Source organism: Aureococcus anophagefferens (assembly GCF_000186865.1).
Source record: "Aureococcus anophagefferens unplaced genomic scaffold AURANscaffold_1, whole genome shotgun sequence".
Lineage (NCBI taxonomy): Eukaryota > Pelagophyceae > Pelagomonadales > Pelagomonadaceae > Aureococcus > Aureococcus anophagefferens.
The window spans coordinates 2,585,091-2,600,395 of NW_008705561.1; the positions used below are offsets into that span (position 1 = coordinate 2,585,091).

General features: G+C 70.4%; 5 protein-coding genes across 5 annotated transcripts in view; 2 read left to right on the plus strand and 3 right to left on the minus strand.

The window, feature by feature from the left end:
* Positions 1-285: 285 nt before the first annotated feature.
* Positions 286-4,593, plus strand: AURANDRAFT_70600 (hypothetical protein; the record flags this gene model as incomplete). The annotated part of the gene is made up of 3 exons (XM_009034172.1): positions 286-2,057; positions 2,384-3,389; positions 3,589-4,593. 3 exons carry the CDS (start codon positions 286-288, stop codon positions 4,591-4,593), a joined length of 3,783 nt encoding a protein of 1,260 aa, XP_009032420.1.
* Positions 4,594-6,431: 1,838 nt separating this feature from the next.
* AURANDRAFT_60844 (hypothetical protein) lies at positions 6,432-10,180 on the minus strand (the record flags this gene model as incomplete). Its single annotated transcript, XM_009034323.1, has 3 exons — positions 6,432-6,993; positions 8,138-8,976; positions 9,215-10,180. The coding sequence occupies 3 exons, from the start codon at positions 10,178-10,180 to the stop codon at positions 6,432-6,434; spliced, it is 2,367 nt and encodes a 788-aa protein (XP_009032571.1).
* Positions 10,181-10,435: 255 nt separating this feature from the next.
* AURANDRAFT_60845 (hypothetical protein) lies at positions 10,436-11,020 on the plus strand (the record flags this gene model as incomplete). The annotated part of the gene is made up of 1 exon (XM_009034173.1): positions 10,436-11,020. One exon carries the CDS (start codon positions 10,436-10,438, stop codon positions 11,018-11,020), a length of 585 nt encoding a protein of 194 aa, XP_009032421.1.
* A 139-nt stretch (positions 11,021-11,159) lies between these two features.
* Positions 11,160-12,044, minus strand: AURANDRAFT_2521 (hypothetical protein; the record flags this gene model as incomplete). The annotated part of the gene is made up of 1 exon (XM_009033842.1): positions 11,160-12,044. A coding segment is annotated over one exon (885 nt), but the record flags the coding sequence as incomplete, so codon positions are not given.
* Positions 12,045-13,384: 1,340 nt separating this feature from the next.
* AURANDRAFT_60846 (hypothetical protein) overlaps positions 13,385-15,305 on the minus strand; it is a gene marked incomplete at both ends in the record, with an annotated part of 3,667 nt that continues 1,746 nt past the window's right edge. The window contains 2 exons of the mRNA XM_009034322.1: positions 13,385-14,485; positions 14,568-15,278. Of these exons, the coding sequence (XP_009032570.1) occupies positions 13,385-14,485; positions 14,568-15,278 (1,812 nt within the window). The remainder of the gene's footprint in view (positions 14,486-14,567; positions 15,279-15,305) is intronic.

Consider the following 15,305-nt stretch of genomic DNA (forward strand, 5'->3'; position numbering starts at 1 on the left):
CNTAGGTGCGGGAGCCGTCAGCTACGCCAGGCCCGTGCACCACGCCGCATTCTCAGGAGCCTGCGCGTAGGCGGGGTGTGTCGCCTAATGCGCTAGAGAGAGAGCCTGCCCGAGGCCGGCGCGAGCCCCAGGCGACGCGCGGAACTTCACCAAACTTTAGTGCGTGCATTGGTTCTCTCAACGTCGCGACCTCGCCACCGCAACGAGCGTCCGTCCCTTTACCGCCAGAGGCACCAGCGCAAGGGCGGACGGGTTCCACGACCTCGTCGAGAGCCGTCGACCGCCATGGCGCCGCCGACGAACGCCGCGCCGCGCCGCGGCGACTCCTTCGACGAGGTCAAGGACGACGAGGTCAAGGAGGACGACCATCGGTCCCAGTTCGCGCTCCGGCGCGCGGCCCTCAGCGGCCTCGTGCGCTCCCTCGACGGCGCGGACGTGGAGATCGCCGTGCCGCCCAAGGCGCCGCCGGCCATCGCGCGCGTCATCGCGCACGTCGGCGTCGGCGGCTTCAGCCGGAGCCACCTCTCGTACGCGACGGACCGGCTGCTCCGGTCGTCGCCGGCGCCCTGGGGCATCACGGGCGTCGGCCTGATGCCCTGGGACGCGAAGATGTGCAAGACGCTCCGGGACCAGGACATGCTCTACACGCTCGTCATGCAGGACGACGCGGCGAAATCCGCGCGCGTCGTCGAGGCCATCACGGACTTCGTCTTCGTGCCCGAGGACACGCGCGCCTTCGAGACGCTCGCTTCGGACCCGCGCCTCAAGATCATCTCGCTGACGGTGACGGAGAAGGGCTACTACCAGGACGTCGCGACGGGCGACCTCGACCTGCGGAACGCGCTGATCAAGCAGGACGTGTCTGAGTGGCACTACGCCGGGAGCCTGCAGAAGCCGCGCACGGCCTTCGGCTTCATCTGCGCCGTGCTCCAGCGGCGGCGGTCCGCGGGCCTGCCGGCGGTGACCGTGCTCTCCTGCGACAACCTGCCGCTCAACGGCGACCTGTGCCGGCGGGCGACGCTGCGCTTCGCGGCGGCCTGCGACGCGGAGTTGGCGAAGTGGATCGACCGGCACGCGACGTTCCCCAACTCCATGGTCGACCGCATCACGCCGGCGACGGAGGACGCGCACCGCGACGCGCTCGCGGCGGATTTCGGGGTGCGGGACGCGTGGCCCGTCGTCTCCGAGCGCTTCGCGCAGTGGGTCGTCGAGGACGCCTTCGTCGCCGGGCGGCCGGACTGGGACGCCGCCTTCGGCGACGACAACGAGGACGAGTCCGTGCTCTTCGTCGAGGACGTCGAGCCCTACGAGACCATGAAGCTCCGATTGCTCAACAGCGGCCACAGCGCGCTCGCGGCCGTCGGGCTGCTCCTGGGCCACCGGCTCGTCCACCTGAGCCTCGCGGACCCGGACGTCCTCGGCTTCCTCGGCGCCTACATGCGCCAGGTCGCGCGCACGCTCGGCCCCGTGCCCGGCGTGGACCTCGCGCGCTACCAGGCGAAGCTCATCGACCGCTTCGCGAACCCGACGATCGCCGACACGCTCGCGCGGCTGGCCTCCGACGGGTCCCAGAAGTTCAAGTCGACGCTCGAGCACGCGCTGCTCGTGCTCCGCCGCGAGCAGCCGACGCGCGCGCCGACGCTCGTCGCCCTCGCGCTCGCGTGCTTCCTCCGGGCCTGCGCGACGCAGGTCGACGAGCGGGGCGCCGCGTACCCGCTCGAGGACCCGCGGAAGGGCGAGCTCGCGGAACCGGCGCGGAAGGCCGTCGCCGGCGACGCCGGCGGCGCCAAGGACTTCCTGTCGCTGGTCTTCGGCGACGCGGTCGCGTCGTGGGCCGCGCTCGTCGACGCCGTCGCCGCGGCCAACGGCCTCGTGTCCGCCGAGGGCCTCCGCGCGGCGCTGCGCATCGCCGTCAAGCAGGACCGCGACGACCCGCTCCCGCGCACGACGTCGCGCCTCTCGCGCACGGACAGCGGCCTGCCGCCGCGCGTCGCGTCGACGCTGTCCCGGAGCGACTCCGCGGACGCCGTCGCGTCGTTCCTCCCGGACTTCGACCGGTCCCTCTCCCTGAACCGGGACATCTCCAACAGCAGCGACCTCTTCTTCTGACGGCAGAGGCCCCTCGATCGATCAACCCTCGCTCCCAAAGTAACCGCGTGCACGCGTCGTACTCGCGCCCGGACGACGTCAAGGGTGTCGGCGGGCGCATCTTGGCCCGCACTTTCGACGTGGAGGACTTGAGAAGGAGCGCCCAGCTGCGCGACCCGAAACGCGTCGCGTCTTACGCCGTACGCCTCCGGCGTCCCACGGTCGTGTGCAGAGCGACCATACGCGACACCGAAACGACCATCCCACGTTCGCCAACACCTCCGCCCTCCGCAAGCATGGCCGACGACGTCCCCCTGGGGCCCGACCTCGACGTCTTCGGCGGCGGCGCGGGAAACCCAAATAAGCAGACGCCCGCCGTGGGCATGGAGTGCACGATCTGCTTCACGACGAAGTACGAGGCGATCCGACTACGGTGCGGCCACGCGTTCTGCGGCGGCTGCCTGAAGCGGTGCGCGTCGCACGACATTGCCGCGTGCCCGCACTGCCGCGCGCCCCACCTCCTCGACCCCGACGCCCTGCGGGCCGCCATGGAGAAGTACCGCAAGGAGTACCGGTCCTGGCGCACGGGCGCGACGAAGGGCTCGAAAGGCGAGGTCGCGGCCGTCACGGAGCCCAGGGCCGACGAGTCGCCGACGAAGGCGCCCGCGCCCGCGGACGACGACGGCCCCGTGAAGCCGCCCGCGGAGCGGCCGCCGGACGTCGTGCTGGAGCACGTCGAGGCCGCGCCGCTCGGCCGCGGCGCGCTCGCGGCCGCGGCCGCGTTCGCCGCGGCCGCGGGCTCGCGGCTCGACCTGCCGCCGGAGCGGCCGCCGGACATCGCGAACGTCATCGCCCACGTCGGCGTCGGCGGCTTCAGCCGGAGCCACCTGACCTACGCGACGGACCGGCTGCTCCGGTCGTCGCCGGCGCCCTGGGGCATCACGGGCGTCGGCTTGATGCCCTGGGACGCGAAGATGTGCGCGGCGCTGCGCCGCCAGGACATGCTCTACACCCTGGTGATGCAGGACGCCGAGGCGTCGACGGCGCGCGTCGTCGAGGCCATCACGGAGTTCGTCTTCGTGCCCGAGGACGGCGCCGCGTTCGAGGCGCTGGCCGTGGACGCGAGGTTGAAGATCGTCTCGCTGACGGTGACGGAGAAGGGCTACTACCAGGACGTCGCGACGGGCGACCTGGACCTGGGCGCGGCGCTCGTCGCGCGCGACGTCGACGACTGGCGGTCCGCGGGGCGCCTCGAGAAGCCGCGGACGGCCTTTGGGTTCATCTGCGCCGTGCTCCACAGTGTGGAAATCAACCACTGGTTTGGGGGGTCCCCACCAAACTTCAGAACTCTCTATCTCGATCAAATCGAAGTCGATTCGGCTGATTTTTGGACGAATCGATTGCTCTCGTCGAGTTCTCGAAGCTCAGCCGAAGAGTCCGGCGCACTCCGTTCAATTACGCGCACATTGAAGTCGGGTTGAAGATTTGATTTGCACACAGGTGCTCCAGCGGCGGCGGTCCGCGGGCCTGCCGGCGGTGACGGTCCTCTCCTGCGACAACCTGCCCCTCAACGGCGACCTGTGCAAGCGGTCGACGCTCCGCTTCGCGGCCGCCTGCGACGCCGACCTGGCCGCGTGGATCGCCGCGGCCGCGACGTTCCCGAATTCGATGGTCGACCGCATCACGCCGGCGACGGAGGACGCGCACCGCGCGCAGCTGGCCGACGAGTTCGGCGTGCGCGACGCCTGGCCCGTCGTCTCCGAGCGCTTCGCGCAGTGGGTCGTCGAGGACGCCTTCGTCGCCGGCCGGCCCGACTGGGATCGCGCGTTCGGCGGCGGCGACGACGACGAGTCCGTGCTCTTCGTCGGCGACGTCGAGCCCTACGAGACCATGAAGCTGCGCCTGCTCAACAGCGGCCACAGCGCCCTCGCGGCCGTGGGGCTGCTCCTGGGCCACCGGCTCGTGCACGCGTCGCTGGCGGACCCGGACGTCGCGGGCTTCCTCGCGGCCTACATGCGCCAGGTCGCGGCGACGCTCGGCCCCGTGCCCGGCGTCGACATCGAGGCGTACCAGGCGAAGCTCGTCGACCGCTTCAAGAACCCCAAGATCGCCGACACGCTCGCGCGCTTGGCGTCCGACGGCTCCCAAAAGTTCAACTCGACGCTCGCGCACGCGCTCCGCGCCATGCGCGCGGCGGACGAGGCCGCGCCGCCGCCCCGCGTCGCCCTGGCCCTCGCCTGCTTCCTCCTCTCCTTCGCCGAGGTCGACGAGATGGGCCAGCGGTTCGCGCTCGCGGACCCGCGGCGCGACGCGCTCGCCGCGAGCGGCCGCGGCTGGCTCCTGCGCCACGCGCTCGACGCCGCCGACGCCACGGAGATGCGCACCTTCCTCGGCCTCGTCTTCGGCGACGACGTCGCGGCCTGGGACGCCCTCGTCGCCGCGACGCACGCGGTCGCCGCGGACGTCCGCGCGCGCGGCCTCCGCGCGGTCCTGCGCAAGCCCTGAGGCCCCTTGTTGCGTCGTGTATATACTACTACTGTTGACGTTTAGTGGCGGGACGATGCTCTAGGCGTACTTTTCCATCTCGCGCATGGCGGGCTCGTGGCCCTTGGCGGCCGCGCGCGAAAACCAAAATTTGGCTTTGTCGAGATCGCGTTCCACGCCAGAACCTGTCTCGCATAGCACCGCGTAATTGTGCTGAGCCTGGGTCAATCCTTTCTCCGCACTGAGCTTGAAGAAGTGGGCGGCGCCCTCTTTATCATCGCTGTAAAGCATGTTCGCAAGGTTGAATTGCGCCATGGTGTAGCCTCGTTCCGCGGCGAGGCGATATAACTGCGTTGCTTTTTTCTTGTCTAGCTTGACACCGTCTCCAATCTCGTACTGAAAACCAAGATGAGCAATCCCACCCTCGGACCCAGCCTCCATGGCGCGCCGGTAAAGCTTCGCGGCCTTCTTCCCGGATTTCACGAAGCCGTACCATCCTTGGCAATACGCATCGCCTAAATGCACAAGAGCTTCCGGAACCTCGTTCTCCGCGTGGCGGCGAAATCTTGCCAGACGCTCCGCTTCGGATTTTGGAGGCGGCGAGCGACAAAGAGGACACGTCTTGCGGTCGATCTTTCTAAAGCACGACGTGCAGATCGCCCGGCAGCAACAGCTCTGAAGCTCGTGCGAAAGATTCACGTCCCAGTCCTCGAAGCAGATCGGGCACCGCGACCCGACCCGCGACGACGGCACCGGCTCCGGGTTCGCCTCGCGCCGCACGCGGGCGGCCTCGTGCTCGGCGGCGATGCGCGCGCGGATCTCGTCGGCGTGCGACCGCGGCGCGGGGCCGTAGAAGACGTCGCGCGGCGGCGGCGGGGCCTCGGCCCGCTTCGCCTCCTCCCGCTCCGCTTGGACTTTTTTGCACGCCTTCCGGTGCCCGCGGTCGCGCCAATCAATTCTTTGACAGTCCGTCGAGCAGTATGATGTCGTGCCGCAACCTTTACAGGGCCGGGCATCCTTCTTCCCGCAAATCGTGCATATGTTGAGCGCCAGCTTTGTACGGTGCTTTCGCGCCTCGTACTCTCGCTGCTTCTTGATCAGTTCCGGGTCCATGGTCTCTTCCCTCAGTCGTCGACGAGCCTGTCTCCGCTCTTGTTGTGGCGATCGGATCGCCGACTTTTTACCTGAGCCTAACCGAGCGCTCGCACAACAGATGAGCTCCAATAGCATCAAATTCTCGACGGCCGCCCCCGGAGAACGCCAGTCCTGGGGCGCGTCGGCGCAGCGGCGCCACCAAAAACCCTCGACGAATTTCGACAAGGTGTTGGCCTGGGCGATCAAGTCGCAAGGCGTCCTCTGCCCGTACTGCCAGGACGAACCCCTCACATTCGACGACGATGCGACATTAGCCATGAACGCGCGGAGCTCCTGCTACTTCTGCGAGCAGCGCTGCATGCCGACGGAGACGGTCCTCGTGCGCGCGATCAACGAACCCGTCGCGCTGCGAGTCGCCGAGGCCAACGCGGCGGAGGCGGACGCGGAGGGCCCGCCCGCGTCGAAGAAGAAGCTGACATTCGCCGCGGAAGACGCGCCGCCGGCGAAGAAGGCGAAGAAGAAGAAGGCGGAGGAAAAGCAGGACGACGCGAACAAGTGGGCCGTGGGCGACCTCGTCGACGTGCTCTGGGAGGGCGGCGCGGACTGGTACCCGGGCCAGATCACGCGGGCGCGGCGCGACGGCACCTACGACGTCAAGTACGACGACGGCGACACGGAGCAGAAGGTCTTCGGCGGCCTCATCCGCGCGCAGCAGCCGGCCGGCGCGCCCGCGCAGGTCTAATTAGGAGAAGAGTCCCCGCTACTTAGGAGAAGAGTCCCCGGTCGACGACGAGCGTGCGGAGCACGTCCCGCAGCGGCGCCAATGCCGGCGTCGCGAGGAGCTCGTCGAGGGGCTTCGGCGCGAGGCGCGTGCCGCCGAGCGCGGGCGCGTGAAACGTCGCGAGCACGTCCGTCGCCTCGGCCGGGAAGCGGAACGCGGCGACGGCGACGTCGACGCCGTGGTCCGGCCCGACGACGCCCGTCTTGGCGAGTTTCATGTGGCCGAGCGCGACGACGCACGCGACGCCGTCCATGGCGGCGGCGGCGGCGGGGCCCGCGGCGACGAGCTCTCGCGCGCTCGCGCCGGACGCGTCCGCGATGTCGTTCCAGAAGTACGCCGGCGCAGCGGCGTCGTCGACGTCCGCGCGCTCGACGATCTCGATCACGAGCGATCCTCCTTCGCCGCCGGCGCGCTCGCACCAGACCTCCTGGTTGTCGGGCACGGGATGGCCGAGGTCGTTCATGTCCTGCCAACTCGCCGGCAGCTGCGCGGACATGGCGCCGCCGAAGAGCTCGGTCGGTGTGAAGGTGGTCATTTGCAATGCGCTGCGTTTGCAGCGTGCGGCGCGGCGCGCGCGACGCCTTTGCTCAGCTTGGCTGCCGCACATTTCCCTCAGGTTGAGGCTCAACATTGGCAAAAGACAGCTCCGAACGATGGGCAGCCTTCGGTTCCTCCTCCCGGCCCTGGCCGCCGCATCGGCCCTTACCGCCAATGCGACGGACGGCGCCTGCGGCGGCGCCATCGCCTGCGGGACCATCGCCGCCAACGGCCTCGTGTTCCGCTGCCGGACCGCCGGCCCGGCCAACGGCACCGGCGTCCTGCTCCTCCACGGCTTCCCGGAGTGTACGCGGGCCTCATGGAGACCCTCGCGGCCAAAGGCTACCGGAGCGTCGCCTGCAACCAGCGGGGCTACAGCCCCGGCGCGCGCCCGTCCGACGAGGCGGCCTACTTTTACCCGACGCTCGCGGCGGACGCCGTCGCCGTCGCCGCGGCGGCCTTTGGCGCGACCGCGACGTTCCACCTCGTCGGCCACGACCACGGCGCGCTCCTCGGATGGACCATCGCCGCGACCCACCCGGCGCTGCTCCGGAGCTACACGTCGCTGTCCATCCCGCACCCCGACGCGTTCTCCGCCGGGCTTTACGGCGAAACCGCGGACCTCGAGCAGCAGATGGCCTCGCAGTACTTCACGACCTTCGTGCTCAACAACAGCGCGTCGCTGCACTTCGGCTTCTACTACCACGCCATGGCCGGCGCGGACCCGACGCCCGCGATGGGCTCGTTCGAGTCCGAAAGTGAGTTCCAGCGCGCGCTCTGGTGGTACAACGGCGCCTTCGACGCCGGGGTCATGGCCATGCCGCCCGTCTTCTCCGCGGCGTTCCTCCTGGAGCACGGCGCCTTCGCCGCGGCGGCGCTCCGGGGCCTGTTCGAGCTGCCCGAGGACGGCGGCGCGCCGCAGAAGACGCCGACGGGCGCCGTCGCCGTCGACGCGCTCTACGTCTGCGGCACGTCCGACGCCGCGATCCTCTGCGACGACGCCTACGCGCGCGCGACGGCGGCCTACGTCGCCGGGGACTACCGGCACCTCGCCGTCGACTGCGGCCACGACCTCCTCGCCTGCGACGACGCCGCCGAGACGGCCAAGGTCGTCGCCGCCGTCGCGTCGCGCCTCGCTTAAAAAGACGTTACCCGAAGCCGAGGACTCCCGGCATGGACCGGCGCCCGCGGAGCGCGCCGTCGCTCCGGCTCTGCTGGAGCTCGATCTTCGCGAGCGCGCGGAGCGCCTTGAGCTGCGCGACGGCGAGCGTCGCGGCCGCCTTCTTCGGCAACGGCGCGGGCGGCTTCGCGAGAACGCGCGCGGCCTCGCGGGACCGCGCGTTCGCGGACGAGCTCTGCCGGAGGGAGCCGCGCCTTTGGGGCGCCGTCGTCGACTCATCCGTAAAAAGCTTGGAGAGGGGCGGCAGGGTCGGCGTCGACTTGGTCGCTTTCGCGCCGCCGGGGCCGCCGCCGCCGAGGAGCGCGGCGTCGGATTTCGACCGGCGGCTCCGGCGGCTCGGCGACCGGCGCCGCGGCGGCGCCGCGGACGGCGCCGGCGCGGCGCGCCGTTTCTCGTCGCGGCCGCCCGTGGCCCGCGCGTGGGACGCCGCGGGCTTGCCGTCGGACGCGGCGATGGCGCCGATCGTGTCGAACGGCGAGTCGGGGTCGACGGGCGCGAGGCGCGCCAAATCGCCGTCCTGGTCCTCCCAGGCGCGGATCGTCGCCTTGAAGAGGCGCGAGTCGAGGGTCACGTCCGGGAAGGTGTCGTCGTGCGCGTCGAGCGACTTGCGCGCGTAGTCGACGGCGGCCTCCTCTTCCCGCGACAGCTTCTGCGACGGCGGCCGCGGCGCGCCGTCGGACGCCGTCGGCGGCCGCCGGCCGCCGCGGCGCACGTCGAGCGCGACCGTGCGCAGCGCCGCCGCCCGCTTCGCCCACTTGCGGCAGAGCGCCTCCGCGTCGCGGAGGTGGCGCTCGCGCTGCGCGATGGCGACCTGTGCCGAATTCAAATCTTCAACCCGGATTAGATGTGAGCGTACGCGAATGTTTCGACGCAATCTCTTCAGCTGGGCTTCGAGAACTCGACGAGAGCAATCGATTCGTCCAAAAATCAGCCGAATCGACTTCGATTTGACCGAGCTAGAGCATTCTCAAGTTTGGTCAGGACCCCCCGAACCAGCGGTTGAATTCGGCACAGATGGCGACGTGGATCAACCCCAGCCCCCGGCTCACGGCCTCGTCGCCCGGCGACGGCTTGAAGCCGCCCGGGAGGGGCGCGTTGTCGAGGCCCGCCAGCGATAAGCGCTCGCTCGACCGCGTCGGCTTCGGGAGCTCGGCGACGGACTGAGCGGACGCGACGGTCGACTCGTCGTCCTCCTTGTCGCGGAAGCCCCGGACCGTCTCCTCGGAGAACTCGGGCAGCACGTCCAGGGACCGGGCCACGCTCTCCTCCCGCGCGGCCTGGAGGGCCTCGAGGGACGCGGCGAGGCGCTTCGCGAGCGACTTGGCCGCGTCGCGCGCGTGCCGGAGCTTGGCGGCGGCGACGGCGCGCGCGGACTCCTCGTCCTTGAGGCGCCGCACGTCGCCGAGGAGCTCCGCGAGCTCGACGCGCTCCTCGGCGACGCGCCGGCCGACGGCGTCCAGGCCCGTGCGCTGGAGGCTCAGCTCCTCGCGGAGCTGCGCGTTCTGGAGCAGCGACTCCTTCTCCCGGGGGTCGAGCGCCGAGAAGGCCGCCTCGTAGTGGAGGAGGGCCTTGTCGTTGAGGGCGCGCTTGAAGGCGAGCTCGAGCTGGTGCCTCAGCTGGAGCATCTCCTTCTTCGCCTCGTGCATGCGCTCGCCGTGGTCCGCGCCTCGTTTCGCGCGCTCCGCGTCCAAACTCGCGAACTCGTCCCGGAGCTCGCCGTTCTCCGCCTCCAGCTGCTCGCTCCGCTCCTTCTGCCAGCGCAGCTGCGTCACGGCGCTCTCGAGGAGCCGCGCCTCCATGGCCAGCCGGTTCGCGTCGACGGCGCGCACCGCGCCGTCGCCCCGGAGCTCGAGGTCCGACCGCTCCGCGTCCGCCTCCATCTCCTCGCGCTTCGCCTGGATCTCGAGCTCCCTCTCCCCGATCTCCGTGTCGAGGCGGGCCACCGTGCGCCGCTCCTCCCGGCACTTCTCCTCGAGCTCCTCGATCTCCTTGCGCATCTTCGCGTTCTCGTCCATGGGCAGCTCGCCGCCGGTGGACAACGCCGCGAAGTCCGCGGCCTTCATGGCCCGCCGGCCCACGACCTTCGTGCTCTTCTTCTTCTTCGCCTCGGCCATGGTGTCTGGGTGGCTCCGCCTCGAGCGCCGGTTACCCGCGGCGGGTCGCTACGTCTCGATCAACAGCCCATGCCCGCCCGCCGGCGCTGCCCCGCGAGATACGCGCGGTGCTTGAAGGGAAAGATGCCGTGGGCGAGGAGCTGCGGCACAACCAGCATGGCCTCCTACGCGGACCCGGCGCCGGTCGCCACCTTCGCCGGGCAGAACGTGTGGACGGCGGCGTCCGACGGCCAGCTGGAGATCGTGCGCGTGATGATCGACTCGGGCGCGCACCGCGCCGACGAGGGCGACGCGCAGGGCTACACGTGCCTCCACGCCGCGAGCTCCTACGGCCACCACGACCTGCTCCGCTACCTGCTCGCGCAGGTCGCCGTCGACGTCAACTGCAAGGACGAGGACGGCGACACGCCGCTCCACGTCTGCGAGGACGTCGAGACGGCGAAGATCCTTTTAGACGCGGGCGCGGACCCCGGCGCGCCCAACGGCGCGGGCCAGGTGCCCTACGAGGTCGCCGCCGAGGAGGAGCGGAGCGAGGTCGCCCAGTACCTCGCCGACGCGCACCCGGGCTACGCGCGCGCGGGCCTCACGCGGCCGAACCTCGCGGGCGTGACCTCCGGGCCCGACTGCGAGAGCATGACCGTGACCATCGAGGAGCTCGCCAAGGCCTGCGGCGAGGACGGCACCGTCGACGTCCAGATGGCCATGGACCAGGCCCAGGACGGCAAGCGGCGACGCGTGTAAACCTTTAGTGCGGCGCGCAGGACGGGCAGGACGCGGGCGCGCCGCAGGTGCAGTTCCCGAGGATCGGCGGGTTCGGCGCGTCGCCGCAGCACCGCATGCCGAAGAGCGACATGCAGTTCGCCTCGCAGAGGTCGCTGCAGTTGCAGGGGAGCGGCGGGTGGGGGGGCGGCGTCGGCGGAGGGATCGGCAGCGCGGGACTGGGTGCTGTGTGTGGCTGCGCGGGAGCCATGTTCACGCCGCAAACCCCCGGCCCCTCTTTGTCGATGGCCAGGTGCACGTAGCCCGCCATGCCCCACGCGAGGCCCCAGCTGTTCTTGACGACCAGATACTCGTCGGTCGCGCCGACGAGGAGCACCGCGTGGTCGAGGGCCGTGCCGCAGCCCGAGGCGATGGTGCCCGATTTGTAGCTCTGCCAGACGGTGCTGTCGACGGCGACGGAGACGGGTCCCCGCTGGAGCGCGGCGAGGAGCGCCGCGGTGGAATTCTTTGCGATCGCGCGGTAGCCGTCGATGGCGGCGACGCGGCGCCCGCTCGCGGCGCCCCAGCACGCGTTCCCGCCGAAGCCGTCGCCCGCGGTGTAGGGGTAGTCATGTTCCGAGTCGATGCCCGAGTTGTTTTTCACGTATTCGAAGGCTCCGACGAAGTCGCCGCCGCCGCAGTCGTCGTTGCCGTAGGCGCGCGTGCATTCGACGAGCTGCTCCTCGCTCAGCGACCGCAGTTCGCCGGTCGCGATGGCGTAGGCGCCTTCGATAGCGCCGGTGGCCGAGAACGCCCAGCAACTGCCGCACGAGCCCTGATTTTTCACCGGCGTCACCGCGCCGCGCGTCCGCCAGTCGATCGGTGTCGCGGCTCCTCCGTCGTCGTCGGAGCGAGGCGCCGCGTCTTCGCCGGCGCGCCAGCGTCGCGGCCGAGACACGAGCGCGCGGAATTCGCTCTCCGTGAGGTCGGAGAACTGGTTGACGCCGAGCCGATACGACGCGCTGTTACTGTTGTGCTGCTGAATGCGCTGGACACTCGCGTCGAAGGCTGCCCGCTTTTGCAATCGTAGGTCTGCTGTCGCATAGGCGTTCAACGTGCCCGGAGCGCGAAACACGGCTTCCCAGTCCTCGAAGGACATGATCTCTGGCAATGTGTGCACGTCTTGCAGCTGGATTGCTGCGTTAGCGGCAGCCCAAGCAAGAATCAACATCGCGCGAGCCATCGGAGCGCTACAACTTGATTATGTTGCACTGCATTAATTGGTTCAGCTCCAGCTCGCGCCAAGCATGGACAGCATGAGCTCGGGCTCGCTCTCAAAAAGCGTACGCCGGGTCGAGCCTACTGAGGCGAGCGACTGGGGAGGCGATGCCCAGCGGCCGCTTAAGGCCCGCGCGCCGCGGCTCCCAACTGATGTCTGGCTTGGTGTCGCGGTGCACTCTGCCGTCGACACGCTGCTGACGCTCGAGACCACGGGCAAGGACCTGCGCGACCTCACGCGCGCCAAAACATTCGATTCGGTCTGGCGCCAGCGCTTTAGCACGGCCGCGCCCGAGCTGGCTACGGCTCTCCTGGAAGGGACGGGCCGCGACCTCTGTCGGATGTACGAATCGCGGTGGCGGCATGCTAGAGGAGGCGGGAGTCACGTGGCAGGTAGCCTCGGCGTCAATCGTTGGCACGGTGTACCATCGAGTCCCTTGAATCCACCCAGAGTCATCCTCGTGGTGGACGATGTCGCTGGCGAGTTTGTGTGGGGCGGCGGCGACGGTTACGGCGAAAAGGATGGTGAAGATCTTTGGTGGGCCCCGCAAAGGACAGTTCATTCGCAAGAGTATACTCGCCTGAAATTGCCAGTGTGGTGACCTCGTGCTACGTCGTCGACGACCAGAGGATTGTCGAGCTTTGGAAAAATTATTCTGAGCCATCCAAAGTCACAGTGTATGACGACGACGACGACGATCATAGCGATTTGGAGGAGGGCGATTTGGAGTCACAATACCACGGCAACGTCGAGATCTTTGGTTTTTGTGGAGAAGCTATCCCGCAGCAGCGATTTGAACGGTACGCTACATCTTCTCATGAATTTCAAGACTACCTCAAAGACAAGAAACGCAAAACTGATGAAACAGAGGTAGCTCCTTCAGACAACGTCGATCTGTGTACCCCTATGTGCTATGTTCGTTTTACCACGTCTGGATTCGACCTCGATGAAGACGGCATACAGCGCTATCAGCTCTTGGACGCCAGTCTCCGCATTGGTATACGTGACGACCTTGACACATTCGGGGATCTCGCTTCGCTTTCGTCCCTCCTGAAGTGTGTCCTTTCGCCTGAGAGTAGCCTCATGCGAGTTCCAGAGGCGGCACCCGAGCTCCATAACACACGCCCTTAGAAGCGCACGCGCAGCTTCGGATTCGCGTCCGCGGCGTCCGCGAGCGCGCGCCTCGCCGCGGGCGAGAGGCCGTTGGCGGAGACGTCGAGCTTCGTGAGCTTCGTCGCCATGCCGAGGCACTCGGCGATGTCCTCGGCGCCGGCGCTGTCGAGCTTGGAGAACCGCAGGTTGAGCTCGGTGAGGTGGAGGTCCGCGAGGAGCGCGTCCGCGATGGCCGACGCGCCGCCGCCGACGTCGACGTGCGAGAGGTCGAGGCGCGTGAGCTTGTGCGGCGACGGCGTCCGCGCCTGGACGCGCGCCGCGCGCGCGATCGCGGCGACGCCGTCCGGGCCGACGGCCGGGTTCCCGCCCAGGTTCAGGTCCGTGAGGCTGCCGCCCGCGCGCGCGAGCTCGTGCGCCGCGAGGAGCGCGTCGCCGTCGTCGAGCCCCCGCCGCGAGCCCCGGAGCGCGAAGGGCCCGGGCGCGTGGCCCCCGCAGAGGCTCAGCGCCGCGCGCGCGGCCGAGACCGCGGTCGCCGCCGCGTCGGCGCAGCCCAGGGACCGCAGCAGGTCGAGCCCCCGGAGCCGCTTCGCCTTGGCCAGCCCGAGGAGCGCGTCGAGGCCGTAGCGCTTCGCGACGTCGTCGGACGCCGCGAGCTCCCCGTTGCCGCTCGCGTCCACGGCCGTGACGCTCGCGTTCTTGCCCAGGAGGATCGCGACGACGACCGCCGCCGCGGGGCCCAGGCGCCGGTCGCTCACGTCGACGAAGCCGTCGTCGCCGTCGCGGAGCGCCGCCGCGGGCAGGGACGTCGCCGGCCCCTTGGCGAAGCGGAGGTCGAGCGTCGCCAGGGGCCGCGCGCGCGCCGCGAGGCCGTCGCCGAGGGTCCGCGCGCCCTTGAGCCCCACGGGCAGGTCCCCGGGCAGGGCGAGCGTCTCCAGCGACGGGAGCCAGCGCGCGAGCGCCGCGCCCAAAGCGCACGCGCCCCGGGACCCGAAGTTCGTGCCCTCGAGGCTCAGGCGCGCGAGGCGCTCGTGGGCCGCGTCCTTGAAGGCCTCGCAGAGCGCGACGACGCCCGCGTCGCCGAGGTCGTTGCCCGACGCGTCGATCTCGTCGACGTCCTTCAAGACGCCGACGACCAGCGCCGCGTCGCGCGCGGACAGGCCCCGGTGCGACAGGTCGAGCACGCGCGCGCCGCCGGACGGAGGCGCCGCCGTCGCCGTCGGAGCCCGCGTCGCCGTCGGAGCCGTCGTCGGCGGCGGGCTCCGGCGCGGCGGCGCCCGCGCGGGCCCGGCGCCGCCGCGCGGCCCGGAGCGGCGACGGCGGCACGAGGTCGTGGACGAGCGTCGCGACGTTGCGGAGCTCCGGCGCCGAGAGGCCCCGGACGCTCGCGGCGGTCATGGCCGGGTTGTGGACGAGGTCGACGCGCGTCAGAGTCGCGTTGCGGAGGAGCGCGTCCCTGAGCGCGAAGCCGCCCGCGTCGCCGAGGCCGTTCTCCCGCAGGTTCAGCCACGTCAGCGACGTCGTCGCCCCCAGCGCGGCCGCCAGGGGCGCGACGCCCGCGTCGCCGAGGGCGCAGTCGCGCGCGTCGAGCCACGTGAGGCTCGCCGACGCCGCGACGAGCGTTCCGAGCGCCGCGCCGCCGGCCGCGCGGAGCTCGTTGCCCCAGAGCGACAGGGCCGTGAGCGACGCCGCGATCGCGGGCCGCGTCCCGCAGACGCGGAGCAGCGCCGCGAGGCCGCCCGGGGCGAAGGCGCCGTCGCCGCGGACGTCGACGCCGCAGAGCTTGTTCGCCGAGGCGTCGAGGCTCGCGAGGGGCGCGCCGCGGCCGCCGAGGACCGCCGCGAGGAGTGCCGCGTCCCAGGCGCCCAGCCCCCGGCCCGCGAGGTCCAGGCTCGCCGCGCGGCGCTCGACCTCGGCCGCGCCGACGCGCGACGCCGC